Source organism: Aspergillus ambiguus (genome assembly GCF_047715705.1).
Source record: "Aspergillus ambiguus strain CBS 117.58 unplaced genomic scaffold BDV59scaffold_34, whole genome shotgun sequence".
Taxonomy (NCBI): Eukaryota; Fungi; Ascomycota; class Eurotiomycetes; order Eurotiales; family Aspergillaceae; genus Aspergillus; species Aspergillus ambiguus.
In genome coordinates this window covers 50,553-68,784 of record NW_027395547.1, presented here as the reverse complement: position 1 = coordinate 68,784, position 18,232 = coordinate 50,553, and the positions used below count along the sequence as shown (strand labels likewise).

The 18,232-nt window shown below is 53.1% G+C and overlaps 5 protein-coding genes across 5 annotated transcripts; 4 read left to right on the top strand and 1 right to left on the bottom strand.

Moving 5' to 3' along the window:
• The first annotated feature begins 103 nt into the window (after positions 1-103).
• Positions 104-3,051, top strand: BDV59DRAFT_184985 (uncharacterized protein). Its single transcript, XM_073690770.1, has one exon. It carries the CDS (start codon positions 232-234, stop codon positions 2,392-2,394), a length of 2,163 nt encoding a protein of 720 aa, XP_073544945.1. The 5' UTR covers positions 104-231; the 3' UTR covers positions 2,395-3,051.
• On the bottom strand, positions 2,852-4,901 carry BDV59DRAFT_97845 (DEAH-box ATP-dependent RNA helicase PRP43). Its single transcript, XM_073697443.1, has one exon. It carries the CDS (start codon positions 4,767-4,769, stop codon positions 2,991-2,993), a length of 1,779 nt encoding a protein of 592 aa, XP_073544944.1. The 5' UTR covers positions 4,770-4,901; the 3' UTR covers positions 2,852-2,990.
• Positions 4,902-5,505: 604 nt separating this feature from the next.
• BDV59DRAFT_184982 (protein arginine N-methyltransferase) lies at positions 5,506-8,904 on the top strand. Its single transcript, XM_073690769.1, has 4 exons — positions 5,506-6,008; positions 6,082-6,709; positions 6,829-8,405; positions 8,465-8,904. Exons 1-4 carry the CDS (start codon positions 5,895-5,897, stop codon positions 8,759-8,761), a joined length of 2,616 nt encoding a protein of 871 aa, XP_073544943.1. The 5' UTR covers positions 5,506-5,894; the 3' UTR covers positions 8,762-8,904.
• A 427-nt stretch (positions 8,905-9,331) lies between these two features.
• Positions 9,332-12,625, top strand: BDV59DRAFT_184979 (UNC45-central domain-containing protein). The gene is made up of 2 exons (XM_073690768.1): positions 9,332-9,879; positions 9,985-12,625. The coding sequence occupies exons 1-2, from the start codon at positions 9,799-9,801 to the stop codon at positions 12,430-12,432; spliced, it is 2,529 nt and encodes an 842-aa protein (XP_073544942.1). The 5' UTR covers positions 9,332-9,798; the 3' UTR covers positions 12,433-12,625.
• Positions 12,626-14,275: 1,650 nt separating this feature from the next.
• Positions 14,276-18,169, top strand: BDV59DRAFT_97770 (glycerophosphocholine phosphodiesterase). Its single transcript, XM_073697442.1, has 4 exons — positions 14,276-14,532; positions 14,595-17,417; positions 17,477-17,877; positions 17,931-18,169. Exons 1-4 carry the CDS (start codon positions 14,397-14,399, stop codon positions 18,159-18,161), a joined length of 3,591 nt encoding a protein of 1,196 aa, XP_073544941.1. The 5' UTR covers positions 14,276-14,396; the 3' UTR covers positions 18,162-18,169.
• The last annotated feature ends 63 nt before the right edge of the window (positions 18,170-18,232 follow it).

Genomic DNA, 18,232 nt, shown 5'->3' with positions numbered 1-18,232 from the left:
GTCCTTTATCAGTCCACTAGCTTGCTGTTTGCAGTGTTTGCAACCATCCGTCGACGTGCGACTTTTGCCGACGACACCAGAATTGTTACCATCACTACCCGCAAACCTCCCGCTTCAGCTCCCCCACCCCCTCGGTCGGTGTAGGGAATTGAGACCCGAGACCCGGTCAATCGAAGCTGGTGCTTTTTTCGACTTGTTACTACAGTTCCCTCCGGTTGAAATGTCGCGGTAATGCAGCGACTTTGGTCCCGCGCCGCTCCGGCGCAATCATCCTGTCGATGCGTCTCATGCTTGAGCACTGGCGCAAGCGGCATCACCTCCCGCGCGGCATCAGCAGCGAGCAAGAGACGTCTCAAGATCGGGAACTCGGTTACGGCACTCTACACCAGTATCTTCGCAGCGGCAGCCTTGGCCGATGCTCAGGCTAAAGACAGACGCCGCTTGGAGTGGAAGGAGAAAATTGCGGCTGTGAAAGAGGAGGTCAATGAGTTAGTTGATGAAGAAGAGCGTATTCTGGCCGCGATTATGTCGCGGCGGAAGAAGAAGCTCTTCAATGGCCCGCTACAAATTCGGCACTACAGCTCTCTTGCACCATCCATACCCGACCGATTTAAACGCCCTCTGTCGACAGCCGCCCCAACCCCTCGCATTGAATATACCAATGCTGCGATCAATGACGGTACGGATGATCTTATGGACGAGCTTGATGTGGGCCGTAATGCCAAGGAAGGAGAAAATACTGCTAGCGGGAAGGAAATCCCAGATATCAAGGAGTTCGTACCAGAAACCGAGGATCCCTTATTGGAGGGTTCTGGCAAAGATACTGGTTTGGGTCTGGAGGATGATACCATACCTGACTGGCTGTCGTTCGATTTGGTGCGGCAGAAATGCATCCGAAAGCTTGCGATCAAACAGCTAGCCATCCGGTTTCTGCTCCGTCCGGCAATCGCACACAGCTACATGGGTCTCCGCATGTCATACCACTTTGACTACACGGTTCCCCAGATGAATGTGAATGATTTGATCGAGGAGCTGAACTCGCTTCGGAAAAGGATACGACAATTGAAGACAACGAGAGACGCCTATATTGAGGATCTTGCAGAAGATCTCCATGCGGGCAACATGAAAGAGCTATCGAAGCAACGCTCGAAACTTGACCAGGAGCTCCGTCATGACACGGAAGAATATCTTCATGGGAAAATGAGTCTTCCCGAGCTTCTCTTAAGACTGGCAAACAACCTTCTACAAGCTTCTGATCCCGACCGCCCATACGCCATGAGAACGATGCTTACAACATTTGCCAAGGCCCGTCAAAATGACTTGGGCGACTTAGTTCTGAAAGCCATGTTGCCCAACAAGTTCCCGTTGAACTCTTCCCTCATCCTTTCCATAATGCACTTCTACCGCAAGTCGAAAAACCTGAAGGGCTTCGACTTATTCCTGGAAATGATCCGGGGAGAGCGGTACCCAGTTGATTTGCAACAACTCGGATACTATAAGCGGGCAGTGATCAACGGCGTTGAGATCTCTGTTCCACCAGTCCAGTCAGCTAATGCCGTGACCTGGTCTACACTCATCATCTGCTGCTTACGATTCGATCAACCGGATCGGGCTGATGCTTACCTCCAAGCCGCGAGACAGCATGGCTACATGGACGATTTCACAACTCTCAATACGTACTTGAGATATTACGGTATCCGGTCTGACTGGGACAAGGGGCTACAAGCCATGAAGCGGGCTTTGGCCTACATGGCGTCATCGACAGAACATCGGGAGGTCAGAATCGAGCGGTTGATCGCACGCATGGTGCACCTGTGTGACGAATGCGAGCGGTACGATGTTTCGGAAGCGCTCATTTCCGCGGCGATGAGCAGTGGCTTCGACTCCACGATTGCCCAGAAGCAGAGAGACATTGAATTCTCCGCTGACCCTGAGCTTCGACGATGGCATGTTGCGAATAATGCATCTCCAAATGGCAATCAGAGTAAGCCTCTTTGGGAGAAAACCTACGCTTTTGTCAATGCAATGAGTCAGCAGATAAACAGCCTGGCAGAGAGGCGCCCAGGCAATCAATGGCAAAAGTTGATGGATACTTACTCACAAGAGGTATTGTCAGCTGTGCACGCTGGCATCCCAGATAAGTACAAAGTCTCCGACAAGAGACAAGAGACGGAAGGCCATAATGCGAACGTTCAGCAACACGAGATCGACTTGTTGAAGGATGAGGTGGCACAGCTAAAGCAAATGGTCTTCGAATTAACAACAAAAACGTCAAATGACGCAAATTTGCCCGAAACATCATCTCTTGATTTGGGACACCTGAAGACGAAGCTTTCTGGTAGGCCAGTCCCCGAGATGGCTCAAAAGAAGAGTGTCCGAGTCTACCGGTCATGACGCGCTTCGGGTCCGTCAAAAATGCACGGATAGTACTTCCACTAGCTAAAATTCGGTGGACATGTATACAGTATGTGCCTTGAAAAGGCCTGCTTTGATTCATTCCTGTTCTTGATATTGTTGATACCTGACTGGACTGTATATTATTATGATGAATTAGACCTGCTTACTGAGTCACTATGTTGGTGTTCTGGTTGGACCGAAAGAGATATTGAGCATGGTCGACAGCGATCTTGCGAGCGCCATGGTCATCCTACAATGAAACGCCCGAAACTGAAGGTCATTCGCCCTAATCATTGTGCGCATTCTCGAGCGTAAACTACTCATCATAAAGAAAACAATGGTTGTAGCGAGTATCTCTGGATCTAGGGGACGGCCCTGAAATCATCTCTATAAATAAGTGGTATGGCGAATAACACGGGGATAATCTATATTTGCAAGAAATAAAAGCGAATCTATCGTCTTTTTCCAGAATCGGCACGCATCTTTTCCTTCCGCGACAATCTTTCAGCGGCACGGAGTAGAGCAGAACGGATTTCACCCTTGGGGAATGTCGAGATATCATAATAGGTAGGGGCGATATCCTAGACAGTTGATTAGTTAAATGATTTCACTGGCAAAGTGGATCGACTCACAATTAGCCATTCCGGCTTGACGGCAGTAACAGTTCTGATGTAGTTCTTCGTGGTGAGGACAAATTCGTTATACAGCACCCACTCTGCATCCCAGCCAAGAACTGTCGACGGATGCAAGAGAACGTTCTGGTTGTCCTTGATGGTGGTGTACATGCTCTTGCCCTGAGACTCCTTCTTGGCAACTTGCATGAAGAATCCAGCGCACAGCGCACGGCGGATGTTCTCATAGTATTTCTTGTCCTCAAAAGGCGTTGAAATCATCTCCAACTCTTCACGCTCCATGATCCGGAGAAGTTGCATCCGGACATTGTCGGCCGATTGAAGGGACCTCAAGGAGAGGAAATGATCGTGACACCACTGCTTCGGGTTCTCTTGAGCGTCAGCGCTCTTAAACGCATGGTATACATTGAGAAGCGACAAGTGATCGCCATCGGGGTGGGCGAAGAGGTTCTTCATCTCATCGGCACGCTTCCGTTGGGAAGCGGGGCGCACGAAGACGTTTGGCACCGAAAGCAACGCTGTGATTGAGAGGATCTCGTTCGAACAGTAAAACTCCGGAGAGCTAATCAGCATGACGGCAAGGGCAGGGTCGAGGGGGAATTCGGACGCAAGACGACCGAGCTGTGTAAGATTGCCGTCATCGTCGAGACAAGCCAGGTAGTTCAGCTCTTCCAAAGCTCGCATAAGTGTCTCCGGTGCGGGAGGATCCATCAAATCGAAGTGAACCAGATCGTCAATTCCAAGCTTCTTCAATTCCAAGACGGTGGACGAGAGGTTGGAACGCAAAATTTCGGGATACGTCTGGTCAATCAACTCCTTCTTGAAGGCACCTTCGGTGTAGAGACGGAAACACTTTCCGGGCCGTGTACGACCGGCACGACCGGCACGTTGTTGAGCGGATGCCTTAGAAATAGGTGACACGAGGAGAGACTCGACACGAATGCGAGGGTTGTAGATCTTCTGCTTGGAGAAGCCGGGGTCCACAACGTACACGATACCGTCAATTGTAAGCGATGTTTCGGCAATGTTGGTGGAAACAATGACCTTTCGGCCCGGGCGTCCACCAGGACGGCGAGGACCAGGAGCGGGTTCGAAAATGCGCTGTTGCATGTGGGGTGGAAGACTGCCATACAGGGGGTATACTTTCAAGGGTCCCGCGTCAACTTCCCGCACCATTTCATCTGCTTCCAATGAGATCTTCCGAGACGCATCTTCAATCTCTTCTTCACCGGTCAAGAACAGCAGAATATCGCCATCGCCTTCTGTGGCATGGATCTGCAGAACCGTACGGATAGCAGCTTCCACATAATCCTGTTCGGGCTCAGGAGTATAGAAGATCTCGACAGGGTGAGTACGACCAGGAACAGCAAGCAACGGGGCGTCATTGAAATAGCGTTGGAACTTCTGCGCATCCAGGGTGGCAGACATGATGATGATCTTCAGGTCAGGCCGGCGCAACACAACTTCCTTCAACAAACCCATCAGGACATCCGTAGCCATGGTTCTTTCGTGGGCTTCATCCAAAATGATCGTGCTATAGCGGTTGAGGTTGTGGTCGTTCATGGCTTCTCTCAGAAGCATACCATCGGTCATGTACTTGAGAACCGTCTTGGGGCTGGTCATATCTTCGAAACGGATGCTGTAACCGACTTCTTCTCCGAGTTTGACGTCCATTTCCGCCGCGACACGCTGGGCAACCGACATGGCCGCCACTCGACGAGGTTGGGTACAGGCGACCATCTTGCGTTGGGTCTGAGGTTGATCGTCGAATAGGACAAACTGAGGGATCTGAGTAGTTTTACCGGAACCGGTTTCACCGACGAAGACCAGAATCTGGGACTTCTGGTATAGCTCTAGGAACTCATCTCTTTGGCAAAGATATTAGTAACATTCTTCTGACACTCTGTCCACCTGTAACAGGGTGGGATCAACACGAACCTCTGCGCATGGACTGGAAGATCACGACGGGTCTGCAAGATCGAGAAGTACTTGCTAGAGAACGGCTGGTTGTTGAAAGGGTTGATATCGCCATCTTCGATCTTCTTCGCAATGGCGGCAGTCGACTGATGTCTCTTGACCTTGGCGAACGGGGAGTCCCTGTCGAACGTGCTGTCGCGGGAATCGTCCGCATACATGTGCGCCAGATACGGATTGTCCCTGGGGTCCATTTCCGTCTTGTCCATCTTCTGGCGTTTCGCACGGGAGCCGTCTTCTGAATCGGAGCGCCGATCGACCATTGCGATTGACGGGAGAGAGGGGAGAATAAAAGGGCGAGGGAGTTGGAAGAGCAGAGTAATCAGTTCGCCTTCTCCGCAGTGAATTTTCGATAGCGACGGAAAAAAATATGCGCCGCGATCGATAAGGCCCGGCTGACCGCCTTGTTCGTCACCGCCCGGAGATTCTGCCGCGCCAAACCCCACGGATGAAAAAGGAAAAAGGGAATCAGAACAACAGGTTATTTATTAAACCTTCCGCCCAGGCAAGGGAGTCCCCGAGTTTACCTCCTAGGTATCGTGTCTCAGCCTCCGAGAGAGGGGTGCATCGGTCCTATCGTCAATTCTCCTCCATCCCCCTCGTCTCCATTCTCATCCTCTTCTGTCGTCTGAATTCCAACGGTAATGGCACAGACACACTGAATGGGTTGATCGACGCTCGGTTCATCTGATATGCGCGACTAGTCCTCCTTTGATCCAGATCGCTCTTCGTGTTGACAATCTTCTCACCAGGATTCCCTCTTTTGTTGCTATCGCTCTTGGCGGTATAATTTGGACACGCATCTATACCTGGATATCTTGACAGTTCCTCTTGCCAGAGCAGTTGATATTGGCCATTCCTGACCTGGAGTACCCCTCGTGCACTGACACGATGGATTCGTTCAATCCCGAAGACGCCCCTCCAGCCTTTTGCATTGGGCAACATGAGAGCAAGCGATCAGGGCCGGTTACCGCGCAGGTCGTCCAGGCGGCTCATGAAAGTAACGTATGCGCTGCGTGGTGTTGAGCTGAAGATGTGCATTTTCCTTGGTCCATTCGCTAATCTTTCCACTGTTCAGTACGATATGATTACGTCTCCTATAACCACTCAACATTTCCAATCTCGAGTTCTTGGACTTCTTTCATCCCATCTCTCCAACGCACAGGACGTGTCTTTTGATTCAACTGGAACTCTGGCCACGAGCGATAACACGCAACCCCTCGTCATTCCCCCTCTCGCGCCGGAAGACACTCACTTAACCCCCAATGAGTCTATGTCTCAGTTGGTCGGAGTGACTAGTTCTTGGATTGACATGTGCTCTCCTGATCCTTTGATCGCGGATATCTCTCGCCAGGTACTCATGTTGGAAATTGCCTACGCTGCATTCTGTGGCATCGGATACGTTTTGATCCCTGGACCCAAACTCCACCATCGCAGCATGCACTCGGAAGGATTGGTGTACTATGCAAGGGCAGTACAGGACGCTATCAATGTCGCTCCTTATCTTCAATTCCACATCTGGCTGAGGACGGTTGACAACCCGGAACTCGAGGCCGAGGAAATGGGCGACCTCGCGCCATTTGCTCGGATGGAGTTCCTGGAAGATTGGGACGACAGCAACGCCCCTAAAGTAGACCCATTTGGCACCTGGGATGCGTGGGATACGATCCGGAGAACCTGTAAATATCATTCCAGGCTTTTCGTAGGTAAGAATGAACTCTGTCTTTCCAGCAACGCCTATGGTGAACCGACTGCCCTCATGTCCAGTCTTTCCTCATTTCGCTCTGATATCATGGACGCCTGCTAAAACTCGATCGTTCTGCAGCCCTATCCTTACCCAAGCATCTGCCGCCGATGTCTGTTCAGTCACGCTGGCATTCTGAACCTGTGCACCTGCTTACTGTCGATGCCAATTCCTTCATCAAAAATCAGAAAGGATATCCTGTGTTGTCCAAAGCTCACCAAGCTCTGATTGCTCGGTTTATGCGGCTCCGGACCGCCCCATGGATCCTCCTCTGTGACGTTGGGCCTATCCCAGGGGTTGAGGCCAAGGACCCTTCCATCACTGCGGTATCTAACATGTCAGGCTCAGAATATCCCAGTCTGGCACAAGCCGCTGTTGGAAACAAAAAGTATTACGACCCAACGCCTCATCTATCGTACATGAGAAACCTGCAACAACGCCAACCGTCCCGGACGGCCATTGAACGATTCGGTGTAGGGTATCAGGATTACCTTCAAGCACCGTTGCAGCCGCTCACGGTCAACTTGGAGAGCATCACGTATGAGGTCTTTGAGAAAGATCCCATCAAATATGAATGGTACGAGCGGGCCATTGCGAAGGCTTTGTCTGACTGGTCTGAGCAAAAGAAGCCTACCTCGAACCCCGATGGCCGAGTAGTGCTTGCGGTGGTGGGTGCAGGTCGCGGTCCACTAGTTACCCGGGCACTCAAGGCAAGCGCGGAAACGGGGGTCGACATTGATCTCTGGGCGGTAGAGAAGAATCCCAACGCGTTCGTGCTCCTCCAGCGACACAACCAAAACCTCTGGGGTGGAAGGGTCACACTCGTACAGTCCGATATGAGAAGCTGGAAGGGACCTAAAGTCCAAAAGAAGATCGCCTCCGAATCTCAACCGCCAGCCCCAGTTGGGCAGTCTCTCGGTATTGACGACTCGCTGCTTTCGAGTGAAGCCGATCACGGAGACTCTTACCAGCTGACGGATACGGATGTTCGTCCACCCTCGACCGAGCTCGTGCCCACTACAATCGACATTGTTGTGTCGGAGCTGCTGGGCTCGTTTGGGGACAATGAGTTGTCACCCGAGTGTCTCGACGGGATCAGCCATCTTGTCAACCCTGTGCATGGTATCTCCATACCTGCATCATACACGGCGCATCTTACACCTATCGCCGCTCCGAAGCTCCATGCGTCAGTGATGAATCAAACGATTTCGAACCCAGCGGCTCCCGAGACTCCATATGTCGTCATGCTGCACGCGATTGATTATCTTTCTACCAACCAGCCCCCCGCATCGGCATTCATGAGCCCCAGCGAAGGGATCAACTACAGCAACACGATCCGATCCTCCTTCTCGACGCTTCCCGGCGCGGAAACCCAGATTCCTTTTGTACAGACTGCCTGGTCATTTTCTCACCCGAACAAGCACATTCCTGACCAATCGGCGGCGACGTCGACGATTCCCAATTCGCACAATGCGCGTCGCACGCGGCTGACGTTCCCCATTCAGAACCGTGGGGTCTGTCACGGCCTGGCGGGATACTTTGAGACTGTACTCTACCGGGACGTGGAGCTGTCGACAAACCCTGTGACTATGGAGACGAAAAGCGCCAACATGATCAGTTGGTTCCCGATCTACTTCCCCCTGAAGGTACCGGAACCTGCCGGAAACTGATATATCAATGGCTAACGATTACAACACAGAACCCTCTGGATGTACCTGACAATGGAGAGGTGGTGGTGACGATGTATAGACAGACGGATGACCGCAAGGTCTGGTACGAGTGGATGGTGGAAGTTTACGCCCTTGAACGAGCGGTGGAACCGGCGGCGCCGGAATTTATTGCGCCTGTCATGAGCGGCGCCAGAGCGGTGTCACCGGATGAGGATAGCGGTAAGAGTAATGACAACAGCCGGTCGTCACCGCGGAAGGGGAGGAGCAGCTTTGGGGCGGTGCGACGTATCCGAGTAGGGATGAGCGAGTTGCACTCGAGTATCAAGGAGGGTTGTCTCATGTAAGAGTGGGGGAATGTTTTAGTTTAGTGAAATCTATCATACTGTTTGATATCGACTAATTTTTGCGTTGCTTGCGCCGTAAGCTGACGGCACGCCCATGGCGGTCGAAGATAAACTGTGTACTGCGTAGGTGCAGAGCAGAAGACACTACGGTAGTGTGGGATGTTGATTGGGTGATGGGGCGGACTTGGCGTGTATGATCTGCGATATTACATTTGGCAATCATGCCGGTGAACGGACGTTCCTATCGGGAGATCCCCCGGGGAGCGGTGGGAAGAAAAGCAACGACGAACGTGCTGCCGTGGAGCGTGGTGGTTGGATTCCTTGGGGGGACAAGGGGGAGACGGGACAGGGACTTCGGGGTATCTCTGGGCATGCGTCTGGGCAGGCGGGAGCCCAAGCCTAGGGGGAGCCTAGAAGCCGACAGTGATGCGTCATGCATACCGCGCGTAGAGAGAAGAAAATCGAAAGGATAAAGAAATACTACTTAATAGTACTAGATAAATAATAATAACTTACTCCGTACTGAAATAAGAATAGTCATCATAGTCATAGTGAATGCAGATCTATCATCTTCCGGACTATCAATTAATTTATCAATCAATAATCAAATCCAAGAAATCCTCCCGCTTTCTTTTTCTTCTTCCTCTCCCTCTCCCTCTCTCTCTCTCTCCCTCCCTTTCTTTAAAGCCCTCCTCGTCGGTGACTCCCAGTCCCTCCTTTCTCTCCCCCGTCTTCTCCTGATCTCCATGACTTTCCTTCCATTCTGTCGCTCGACCATCCCTCCAGAGGTCGTGGGTTGACTCTGCATTGCTTGAATTCATCTTCCTCCACCGCGCCATCATCCGCATCCTCCGACATACCATACGGAGCACTCGACTCTTCCTCTAGAAGGAAAAAGAACCCGTCGGAACGTCGTTCCGATCTGGACTATCTGCCGACTGAATTTCTCCCGCTTATCTCGCTTCGCGTGCTCGTGTTCCCCGTGATCCGCCCCTCTTCCTACCCCTCCGCCGCCCGCCTCTCGGTTCTGGCTTGAAATGGTCCACTCAACGGGCGACGAACGTGCTGTACATTTGACCCGGGAGGCTGTTGAGCTGGTAGATGCCGGCCATCGCGAGGTACGTGTCACCCGACGTTTCCTTGATTCCACCGACCTGCATCGCACGCCCTGTGATCTTCCATCGACGCTCGGACTAACTTTTACTCTGATGTAATCATCACAGGCCGCTTCTCGAAACCTTCGCGAAGCCTTGTCCATAGCGCCGGAAAATCCGACGGTGAAGGCCGCCTTTCTGAAGATCCAACAAGACGAGGAAAATGGACATCATTTGCTGGACCTCTGCCGTCGATACACCTCGCGCCGCGACGAATCCGCCGGTAAGGATGCCGCCCTCTACCTGCGCACCGACGGCTTGAAACCCCCCGAGGAAGTCGCTCTGGAATGCGTCAAGCTACTCCTCGCACAACGCCCCCACGCCCTGTCGGCCGCGCAAGATGACATTATCGCGGGTCTAGTCCGCCAGAACACCAGTGTGCGGCAGTTCTTTGCCGGTCGCCTGCAGGTGTCCGTCACCACCTTTTTCGACGAAATCTACGATCGCGGCGATGGCGCCGCCGTGTGTCTGGACACCGTCGTCTTGGACCACTCCGTCTGGCCATCTGAGGAGTCCCGTCTCCACTGCGAGCGCGAACTCTTCCAGCTGTTCATCGCCAAGCTCATGGAGTCCGGTCACGATCACGACGGTCGCTCCCTCAAGGGAATTGCGCGACTGCTGGCGGTGGATGCGCCGAAATTGCAAGACCTGGTGGACGACATGGGGCTGGATGTGATTCTTTCCTCGCTCGATAATCGTCTTCCCGTTGACCTGCGGGTTCAAGCCACCCTGGCTACTGTGAAGTACCTTGAGGCGTCGAAGGATATCGGTGAGAAGCGGTTCTCGCAGGTAGTGACGGCAAAGCTGAACAAGGCGCGTGGGAAGGACATCATCGTTGCCTTCTCGGCGACCACGGCCATCTTCCCCGTTGTACCGGAGGTCGCAGCCACCCTGTTCCTGTCCGAGGGGTTTATGGCTTCATTAGCCTCCATGACCGCGGAAGACCCGAAACGCCGCAGGGTGGAGGTATCAGTGTGGGAACCACTGGACGTATCAGTGTTGGAACTCCTGGACGCGGCATTCATCAACAGTTCATGTCGGGAAACCATCACCAAGAACTTCTCCAGATGGGTCGCATACATGCTCTCTAACGGCACTGACCAAACCACCGAGCTAGCAGCGGCGGTTATGACGAAGATCCGGGGGTCCGAAAAGGATGGCTCGGACACGAACGGTAAGGCTCTAGGAGACGAGACGAGGATGCCCGAACTGGTTGATCGGTTTAAGGGACTGATATCGAAACGAAAGGGTGAAAATCTCACAACCGTGATTGGAGGTCTGGCATACTCGTCCGTCAAGCCCGCCGCTCAGGAACAGATTGCCAAAGATCCTGTCTTCCTGCGAGATCTGATCCGCACCTTGCAGGAAAACGTGGCCGACTCTTCGGTGCTCTACCCTGGCCTTGCGGTTTTTGTGAATATCACCCAGTTCCTCCCCAACCTCTCCGAAGAGCAAAAGAAGATGTCCCAACTCAAGTCCTACGCTGAAGCTTCTCCGGACGCGCGGTCCGGGCCGGATCCTCTTGCGACTGATCCAAAGGTTATCGCTCGGTGCAGTGCTCTAGTACAGGCCGGGATCATGCCCCTTTTAGTAGAATGTGGCAAAACCGGGTTACCCTCGATCCAGGGTCTGATCAGTAAGATCATGTTGTCTCTGTCACGGGACCCCAAGTCAAGGGGTGTCCTCGCACAGAAGGGGGCAGTCAAACTGCTGCTTAGCATTGGGACCCCGAGACAGGGTAGCTCTGGTTCGTTTTCCAATGATTCGATGCAGAACGCATCCCACGCCCTGGCCCGGATTCTCATCTCTGTCAATCCCGTCCACGTCTTCCCGCTCTCCGGGTTCCCACCGATCACATCTGCGATTCGGCCATTGACTGCGCTTTTGACGGCGCCAGAATCTCCCAATGCATCAGCGGAGCAGCCGCGCGATCTGCTGCCCGTCTTCGAGACCCTTCTTGCACTCACGAATCTAGCCTCGTATCCCGACGAGAGCGCTGCCGACGCTATCGTCCGTCAAGCCTGGTCCACTGTCGAGGATCTGCTACTTTCGAACAGCCCTCTTATCCAACGGGCGGCCTGCGAGCTGGTCTGCAATCTGATGACGTGCGAGTCTGGGGTTGCCAAATACGCGGATGGTTCTAAGCGCGCCGCGCAACGGTTGCACGTCCTCGTCGCCCTCGCAGACTCCGACGACGTCGCCACCCGCCGAGCCGCTGGAGGCGGTCTCGCCATGTTGACGGAGTTTGACGCCGCCGTCGCTGCCGTCCTCGATCGACCCCGCGGGGTCCAGTTGCTGTTGGGTCTCTGCGAGGAGGAAGATGAAAGTCTGGTGCATCGAGGGGTCGCATGCGTGCGGAATCTGACATCGATCGCGTCGGGTGACATTGGCCGGCGCGCAAGAGAAGCCGTCAAGGCTCAGGGCGGTGTCGATATACTGACTCGAGTGCTGAAGCAGTCGAAGAATACGGCTATTCTTCAGACTGGGGTGGAAGCTTTGAAGCCTTTGGTGGAATGATATCTGAGTTGTTTATGATCGTGTCCGACTTGCTTCAGCGTTTTCTTCATTTTTGTGTGGCGTGGGCGGGGTGTTGCTGATGGCGTTCCTCTTACTGTGGCCCTTCTGGCGTTTGCTACTCGTTATTCTAGGTTTGTGGTTTTGCTTGATCTGGCTTTATTTACACGGTTGCTCTTTGGCAGGTAGATTAACAAATCAATGTGATGTTAGACATCTATTCGCCCTGTAGCAATAAAGAGCATAAGATGCAATAACGGCTCTCCCTATGTCGCCCTTTGCATTCTCCGAGGGTAGTAGGCCTGCTGCTAGTAAATTTCTTAAACCCAATCGTTTGTACTCATACTGCTTTTGCACCACAGTGCCCGTTCTAAGCAAGCCCGAGAGATGCAATAGTTAACCAGGCCATCCTTCCCATCAGCAATTTACGGCAGCGATGCGATCTAATGTTTATCGCTCTTTGCTCACGACTGTGCACAGACCCAACTTTTTCACTCTTCTCTATGCTTTCGACATGCGCACGTTGTCTCCATTCATCAAGCCAGACACAGAACTTGCAAGCCTTCGTGGACGTTCATATCGACCGAGACGAGGATACTATCAAACTCGGAATCCGAGTCTACCGAGAGCCCTCGGTCTTACATAGGTAGTTAGAGACAGCATATTGCTATTTCCCGAAGATCCTTGTATCATACGCTTCCTTTAATGTCGAAGGGAGCTGTGGGAGACGGCGAAGCGGGGATATGCAGGATACGTTACTGAGGATGATCTGCGAGCCAATTGGAAGGGCGAATTCCGTACTGTGTAGTATTCAAGAGTACCCGGAATGACCATTATCACTGAAATGAATAGAAGTTTGCTGGCATATGAAGATGGTTAGCATGATATAAAGTATTCTGTATGGTTCAGAAATGCGTGGTATAATGATGGAGATGTTGGGGTAGAGGGAGTCTCAGAGACGGTTGATGTCATAGAGGTTGTGGTCCGCGGGAGGAATAATGAGGGATTTATGCAAATCTGAGGAGAATATCCAACAATATCCAACCGAGTTCCACACTGGACACGTTCTGGCCGTGTCTAGCATTCTTGCGATGGGGAGGGGAGGAGTAGATCGGAGGGGTTCCCTAGGTAGATATGGCGTATATATAGGTGGAATTTACCTGACTCTTTTTGTTGTTTACTATCCCACCCTAACTACGGTAGATATTACTTATGTATTCATTCTATACTTCCATGAAATTTTATCTATGAATTCTTGACTCAGTTACAACTTCCTCCCGCTGCGGACGAATCAGAGCGTTTCCGGCCGTCACGCTTCCGCCGTCTGCGCCTTCCGCTTCCGCCTCCTCCTCTTCCTCTCCGCTTCGCTCTTCTACTTCTTCTCTCCACCTGTCGCTGTCCTCCAGACCACAACGTGCGTACGGCTCACTCTTTTGCTTCTCGTCCCACGGTCCTTTAGGGCTTTTCTTCCTTAACCCTCTTTCTCTCCCTCTCTCTCCCTTCCTCTTCTCTTCATCACCCCCACTCAATCATCTGGATCTACAGCTCCACCTCTCGCCTGCTATTGCCACTCCCCTGAATACGGACTCCTCTGTGGCTCACCGCTTCTAAGAGTGCGGGTTGTGTGACCGATCCATCCCACGTGCTGCCTGTACTGCCTGTATATGACCCATTGAGCCCTTCACTTGCTCTCCGGATCACCATGGCTTCTTTCCCAATGTTCCTGCGATAGACTAACACCTGGCGCTGGTCGTCTCGCCGCTGTTGTTTCCAGTTTCCTTCCCTCTCCTTCGTCCCTCCTACGATTCTCCAGTTGAACAGCCCGTTTCGCATCTCCATGGCTTCGCATCTTTAGACCCCAATCCAATCTGAAGGATATTACCCAGATCTCACAATCCTGCTTATACAGGACCATACCCCCATTTCTAGTGAAGATACACGGGTGAGACGACTCTACCATCGCCATCATGAAGTTCGGACGCAACCTGTCTCGCAATGTCGTCCCGGAATGGAGCGCCTCCTACATCAAATACAAGGCCCTGAAGAAGCTCATCAAATCTGCTGCCGAGAATGTGAAGGCGGGCCACGATGCTGACCTCGCCGGTGAGCCGCCTCTGTGTTCCCGTCTTGGACCGCCGAGCGGTCTTCCTGACTCCATCCCTTAGGATTCTTCTACTCTCTCGATCGGAATCTCGAGGATGTCGACTATTTCTACAACAAGAAATATGCCGATTTTGCCCGTCGCCTGAAGCTGTTGGACGACCGCTACGGCCAAGGCATCAACGGCGCCCACCGTCTCGATTCGGAGGAGGTGGAGGATCTTCTGGCCGCCTTGCTGGAACTACGCGGGCAGCTCCGGAAGCTCCAGTGGTATGGCGAGGTGAACCGTCGCGGCTTTATCAAGATCACCAAGAAACTCGACAAGAAAGTCGGCGTTCACGCGCAGCAGACTTACGTCGCGACCAAGGTGGACCCCTCGCCTTTCGCGTCCAATGTCCGCGTAACCGAATCACTGAAGAAGATCAACGACTGGCTCTCTGTCCTGGGTGAGCAGAAGGCCTCGGACGATGCAAGCTCCCGCCGCTCGTCCATCTCGCTAAAGAGAGGCCCCTCCCGGCCCAACCTGAATCTGCCGCCAAGTTTGCTCTTGGACGTGGACGAAGCTCTGCGCAAGGATGACACCCACGTGCTGCTCGAACTACTCGAGACGCTCAAAGCTGCCGTCGCTGACGCAGGTGATAACGTCTTCCCCAAGGTGCTTATGAGCCTACTCCAGCGATCCATCTACTACCACGCAAAATCCTCCATCTCCATCCTTCTTGGGCGAATTGATAGTCTCGAGGAAAACGACGACATCAACAAACGCAACTGTATCCATCGGCTGGTCATCTCCATTGGTCGCGCCCAGTCTACAGCCGACTCGGAGCAGTCTGCTTCCATGATCCTCGACTTTCCTTTAGAAACGTCCAATTACATCACCCCCGCCGCCATGCCTACCCTGCAGCCGCCTCGAGCGGTCGTGAAGGAGGCAGATTTACCGCAGCACCTGGATAGGTCCGACCCTCCAGTGGCCACCTTACAACATCTCTTGGATCATTTGCAGCCCTCCCAGCGCAATGCCCTTCTTGCGAAGGATATTGCCGGCCGGACCCCGTTACACTATGCTGCGCAGTATGGGTTCAAAGCGGTGTGCGAGGTTATCATGGAACATCTGCAAGAGTGGGGTATGTTCGATGTTAGTGAAGGCATTGATGGTGCCCGCTGGCAGGATAACGATGGCTGGGCGCCTCTGCACCTGAGTGTAGTCGGGGGCCATCCATTGACTACCCGAGCTCTTCTGGACGCGGAGAATTGGCAAGGCCCGAGCAAGGACAAATCAAGCATCCGCAAGCAGGTGTCCAAGTCTAGCGCTGTTCTGGCTTTGGCCACGAAAGCCAATTTCGTCGACATTGTTCATCTTCTCGTCGATGCGGGTGTTGATATCAACTACCAAGATGAACAGGGCGAGACCGCGCTGCATGTAGCGGCCCGCTTCGGTCACCATGCCTGCGCGAAGATTCTGCTCAATGGTAATGATGAACAAAAGGCCGACACTGAGCTCACCGAGCATACATATTCCTGGACCCCTCTGTTCATTGCCTGTGTCGACGGCTCACTGAGTGTTGTGGAGTTGCTACTCGAGGCCGGTGCTGACGCGGAGAGGTTCGATTCGTCTGGCTGGACTGCGAAGGAGCATGCATCATTAAGAGGTCATCTTGAAATCGCCCGCCGCGTTGGTGAGGTCACCCCCGACCCCGAACCGCCCGAGGTCGACCCTGTCGCATCGGTTTCTACCATTTCATCGACACCGTCCTCGCCTCCTTCCCAACCTTCCCTCATGGAAAGGAAGTCCAACGGCCAAACTAGCTCCGGGAGTTCTACCCTTCGGAGTTCTGAGCCTATTAAGTCATTTGGACACCGGTATCTCACCGATGAAGCCATGATCCTTGTGAGTCTGGGGACCATGGACCCCAGAAAAGCGATGCAAGCGGTAGATCTCGATAGGATTCCTCTCACGGATGCGCATTCCACACAGCTAGACACCGCTCTATCAATCGTTGTGACAGCCACCGGAGCTCACGGTGAGCCCGAGGTCATTGATCTCCCTGTGCAAGAAAACATCTCTACCGAGCCTATTGTCTTCCACGCTGCGGATCCAACCAAGGTGCGACTTCTGTTCGATCTCGTGCCCACTTACGCCGGATCGAAGGATCAAGTTGTCGGGAGAGGTGTTGCCTTGCTTTCAAGCATTAAGCCGACAATAGGTTCTCACCGGATCAATTTGAAGGGTGATTCTACTGTCCCTATTATAGCTGCCAACACCCTGGACGTTATCGGTACATTGACCTTCAACTTCCTCATTATTACCCCATTCAAACACCCCAACATGTCTATCACCGGTGACCAGACGTACTACAAGAGTATGAGCTCCACGATGGTGATCGGACATCGCGGTCTGGGCAAGAATATGGCGAGTCGGAACTCGTTGCAGCTCGGCGAGAATACCGTCCAGTCCTTCATCGCTGCTGCTAACCTTGGTGCGTCCTACGTGGAGTTCGACGTGCAGCTCACGAAGGATCACGTCCCGGTGATCTATCATGACTTTCTCGTTAGCGAAACCGGCATCGATGCCCCAGTTCACACTTTGACTTTGGAGCAATTTCTCCAGCTAAGCGACAACGGACCTGGCCGGCCTCCCGCATCTCCATCCATCAATGCACAGCTTAACGGTGAAAAGGCCAATATTGCTCCGCGTCAGCGGTCCATGTCTGTGGGTGGTTCCGAGTACGATCCCGCAGAATTAAATGAGAGGATCAAGCACACCCGCGACTTCAAGAAGAAAGGATTCAAGGGCAACACACGAGGAAACCATATCCAAGCTCCCTTTGCCACGCTGGAGGAGCTTTTCAAGAAGTTACCCGCGTCCGTTGGATTTAACATCGAGTTGAGTGAGTTTCCGTAACCCTACAAAGAAACAGTTACATGACGATCTGACCGAGATCGCCAGAATACCCCATGCTTTACGAGAGCGAGGAAGAGGAGATGGACACGTTCGCCGTGGAGCTGAACTCGTTCGTGGACACCGTGCTGGCCAAGGTGTATGACCTCGGCCATGGGCGCAACATGATCTTCTCCAGCTTCAATCCGGACATCTGTCTGCTGCTCTCTTTCAAGCAGCCATCCATCCCTGTGCTCTTCTTGACCGACGCTGGGGCATCTCCTGTCGGTGATATTCGCGCCAGCAGTCTGCAGGAAGCAGTCCGCTTTGCGTCCCGGTGGAATCTGCTGGGCATCGTATCTCAGGCCGAGGCCCTGGTTCTGTGTCCCCGTCTGGTGCGGGTGGTCAAGGAGTCTGGGTTAGTCTGCGTCTCGTACGGGACTATGAACAATGATCCAGTTAATGTCAAGGTAAACTCGCTACCGTGGTACACGTCCTGGGGTTGAACTAATGGATTGCACAGCGCCAAGTTGCAGAAGGCATTGATGCTGTCATCGTGGACTCGGTTCTTGCTATTCGGAAGGGCCTCACGGAACATCAGAGCAAGGGTGACACGCCGAGCGAGACGCCTGAACCCAGTCCACTGGCTCAGCCAACGTCTGCGCCCCTGAAGGAGTCGATCCAGATCCCGGTGCTCAACCAGGCGGAGAAAAAAGACAATGAGCTGCACATCGGTCCGGAGAGTGTCCTTTGAGGCCGATGTATGTGTTCAACAGGATGCCACTTGGTAGTTGGTCGTTTGTATAGGAAGGTTGCAGCTGGTTT